Source organism: Lottia gigantea (genome assembly GCF_000327385.1).
Source record: "Lottia gigantea unplaced genomic scaffold LOTGIsca_38, whole genome shotgun sequence".
Classification (NCBI taxonomy): domain Eukaryota; kingdom Metazoa; phylum Mollusca; class Gastropoda; family Lottiidae; genus Lottia; species Lottia gigantea.
This window is the reverse complement of record NW_008709295.1, coordinates 1,003,451-1,007,799: the sequence shown is the minus strand read 5'-3', so window position 1 is coordinate 1,007,799 and position 4,349 is coordinate 1,003,451. Positions and strand designations below refer to the sequence as shown.

Sequence of the window (4,349 nt, the reverse complement as noted above, 5' to 3'; positions counted from 1 at the left end):
AATTCCGTTAGGGTCCGTTTCAATCATCATAAGTCTGACATCAACTAAAGATAGCTTGCCGGGCAAGGTAATATACGCCCACTGGCAGCTTTGATTTTGAACATAAATATTTAGCAGTGCAGTAACAATCAACAGTATGAAATATTCAACCTTCAGTCATACACTTCTTTTGAACTCTTTAGCACAACACTGAATAATATTGAGTATGAGTTATTGCTCTAGTTCTTGAAAACGTGTTCAATCTTTAACTCGTGAAAACTCTAGAAGGCAAATATTCAATCTTCAGGACTGAATAATAAAACTATAAAACTGTCAAAATCCAGAAAGAATCATGCCTTTAAGTGTTAAGAGCTAAATTTGAAAGCGGTTTCAAGAACAAGGGCAATAACTCATACTAAATATTTTTCAATTCTTCTGATTTCAATAGGGTTCATCCTTGGGTGATTACGAACATTCACACCAAGTTTCATCAAAGTGATTACGTGCTAAAAATTGAACGCGTTTTCAATAGCAAGGGCAGATTCATACGGACCAAGGAAGAGAATTTGAATCTAAGTTGTTTGGACAAGTCTGTGAAAGGTTCGAGGTGCAGAAAACTAGAACCACACCATTTCATCCACAATCCGATGGACTTGTCGAGCGATGTAACCGCACTTTAAAGCAATTTTTGAAAATGTTCTGCCATGAAAATATAACCAATTGGGACGATTCGAAATGTTCTGCCATGAAAATATAACCAGTTGGGACGATTCGCTTCCTTACCTCCTTATGGCATATCGAAGCACGACGCATTCTACCCATTGTACGCCAAATGTTAGGGACTTGCCCCGTAGATCTAATGTTTTGTTCAAATAGAGTATGTGGAATGGTTAAAATCAGCCATGAACACTGCTTATTTGTTTGCATACGAACAATAAGGAAGTGCTGCTAGCTAGGCAACAGAAAAGGGTCTACGATAAAGATTTGAAATGTAACAAGATTTATGTAGGAACCTGGGTCTGGCGTTGGACGGGGCCTTACCTGGTTATAGACAAAATAATCGAACTTACCTATCACTCACAAAAGTCTGAATTCACTTCGCCAATTTCAGTGCATGTCAATCACTTAAAAAAAACTACACAGGCAATAACTTCCCAAAGTATTTGCTCGATACATCGACACCCATTGCTGATGAAGCTTTTGATTCAGAGTCCTCGGAGTCGCCATTGGGATGTAGTGAAATCAGAACGAGTCTGGTAGACTCGTCCGTCCACGACAACTCTATTCTCCTGTTAGTGTTAAGTAGTTTATGGGAAGGGGTTAAAAGTCTTTCTTTTGTTTTGTTTTTTTAAACAAGGTTTCAGTATAATGGATATGAAATTAAAAGTCGACGAGGAAGAGCTTAGGGATTTTAGACAGATCCTACGGGATCCTGCTCCTCTGGGAGGCATGAAGTGCTCTGTGCCTGAGTATATGACTGACATGTTCTAAAACACTGGAAAGCTGTGCATACACAGTACAATATAGCCTTTAAATGTAAAAAAAAGGTAGGTGGACATTTCCTGGATAGACGAAAGTCAGGTGACATATTAACATACATCATGGGAGTAAGGCTGAGATCGAGTCAGTCATCTGGTCTCATTTTGAAATTTGGTGTAGCTGCTGAACAACTGGTGCCAGAAGATGAATAGGATCCTGAACCGAAAGTTATGGATATAAAAAAAATATTTATGGAACTTTTCATTAAAAAAACACTATGTAATTTTGCTTTATTGTTAACTAGTTATGAATTACGTTATGTTAATTTCGTTTCCTTGGGAGAACTCAATTTTAACAAGGGGGGGGGGGGGGGGGGTGTATTTTTTGTGCATAGATATTCCAGGATTTTGCTCTCTTTTGTGACGTCGGGCTCAATTTTGTGTTTACACTTGGTTAGTCCGTACCGATCTGGCTATTCGGCTTGTGGTCTAAATGTATTCCCGGGATGTGTGGTAATCTACTAAGGGAACTTCAACGCTCCGCTCTAGTAATGAATCTGTTCTGAATTAGGGTGAGGGACTCTTAGGGCCGTATGTTAAGGTCGAACTTTAGTCGTACTTTACTCTAAGTGGAGCTTAAGTCAGACTTTAGGTATGCTGCGCTCGATCTTTGATGTAAGTCATGCTTTACTCGAGTGTTTTGTGGACAAAACTAAAGTAAAGTCTAAGATGGGTGGTAGCAGACTTTAGCCGTACTTTATATACGTTTGCGATTGCAATTGTGACAATGGAAGATTATTTCAACCAATTGCACCAAATTAAAGATATTTACCATGTGGAGAGGAGGTTTAAAGACCGCTTCAGATTTCCGAAGGATGCCGTTCTGAATATTTTTGAAATGATTTCTGGTACAACATATTTTTGAAATGATTTCTGGTACAATACGTACAATATAATCATATATTTTTGAAAAAATTCAGTACCCATGCAAAAGGGGTTGTTTAAAGTAAGGTGCTACGTAACAGTTAGTTCGAATCGTGCATATGCAACTTATTTCGAAGACGTGGAATCAGTCTCGTAATTTATCTTCTTTCGAAATTTCCACAGCACTTGTCAAACTCGAAGTGACATATTAATATCTACTTTTTATTGAAATTGGGTTTGCGGATTTGAGAAGTATAATCCGAGGACAGTATCCCTTTAACTAACCTGATGTCGGTTGAGCCAAAGTGAAGCTATCTTGATGGAAATCCATATCGTTATCAAATCATTCTGCAGAGGGTGCATTTTTGCCGGTATCATAGCACATATCATCTGATTTGAATTACTAGAATCAATTGTCTCCAGTATACCACCACCAGTTTCTTTCTCTCTTTTTTTTTCCATCACTACAGATTATTTTTTTGCCTTCATTTTTAAATTATTCCAGCATTTCTTTAACTGCTTGTGATCTCGTTTAAAGAAAGTGGGCATGGAACAAAAATTCGCCTCTATTTCTCTCCACGCCTTTTCCTTCCTTTGTATGGACCAAATATCATTTTGTTTCGACTCCAATACACCCTTAAACTCATCCACTACATCGATAAGGAATTTCTGTTCAATTACAGTAAGTTGGGGTGTCTTCTTCTTGGTATTCTGAGGCGACGACATATTATCTGACATCTTGAATAATCAATCAAATTATGATTTGTAATGACCCTGATGCGTATTTATAGTAAAGACCCCACGGAAGGGGGGAAACATGCCAAATTCTTGCTGTCTGTAAGTGTCCGATCAAAATTTTAGTTAAAAAATGTATCAATCACTTTTTCTATTAACAAATATATTTGAAATTAAATTATAAATTAAAAAAAACCCGATGAATTTATATTATGCCTAAATTTACCATCTTGAAATTTGTTTTCATCGATTTCAATTTGACCATTCTGGCCTGTACATTTGGGAGAATCAACCCCTCCCTTCCCCGAAATACAATAGGTGAGTCCAATCTTCTTCTATATCCAAATCCATCATCAAAATCTGTTTCTATTGTTATTTCATAAATATGATTAATTTTTGTAAATTCATTTTCAAATAAACTTTTAATCTTATTATTTTTTCCATCATATGATTTTTTCCAAAATTCTCTATAAAATTCATATGTATTGCCATCACTTTGAGAAACAATTACTGATTTTATTTTAAAAGGAAATAATATAAATTAGTAATAACCCCGTTATTAAATTCCTTATCAAACATAAATACTGAATGTTTATCTTTCCCATAAATATCTTTAATAACACTGAGGTGATCTCCTGGTAATCCGAAAGATCATTCAGTTTTTAAAACAAATCCATACTATTGTAAAATACCATCTTTAAAGGGTGAAGTTAAATAATAAGGATTTTTCTTTTGAAAATCTTTTATTATTTCATTATCAATCGATTGAATCTTTTTATTCAATTTTTTGGTAATCTTTTAGTTTGTTTTATTATCATCTAAAAGTTTTTGATTGTTTTCTAATTGACTTTTATTTTTAGTTGATTGATTTAAAATAATTCTTATTTATTGCGTCTTTTTTGTGTGGAGGAAATATTAAATTAGATATTTTGAAATTATCCATATCTAAATCATCTTGAAGGGTGTCTCCAAACTGATCCACAAAATATGGTTTGTATTTATTGAGCGATAATATAGAAGAAAGTTGACCACAAAATGTATATCCTGGTTTTTGAATTTAAAAAGTAGATGGTAACCAAATCAATTATTTAGTTGCATCTAATCCATATGAATCAAAAGAATACACTGACTCATCCCCTTTGATATTTCATGTTTAAATCTTCTGCATATCGTGTTAATTGAAAATTTGTATAGTAGTATCTTTTCCATATCTTCGTATAATTTCTTCTAAAC

The 4,349-nt window shown here is 34.7% G+C and overlaps 1 protein-coding gene across 1 annotated transcript; it reads right to left on the bottom strand.

The window, feature by feature from the left end:
* Nucleotides 1–2,852: 2,852 nt before the first annotated feature.
* LOTGIDRAFT_121798 (hypothetical protein) lies at nucleotides 2,853–3,107 on the bottom strand (the record flags this gene model as incomplete). The annotated part of the gene is made up of 1 exon (XM_009059213.1): nucleotides 2,853–3,107. The coding sequence occupies one exon, from the start codon at nucleotides 3,105–3,107 to the stop codon at nucleotides 2,853–2,855; it is 255 nt and encodes an 84-aa protein (XP_009057461.1).
* Nucleotides 3,108–4,349: the final 1,242 nt, after the last annotated feature.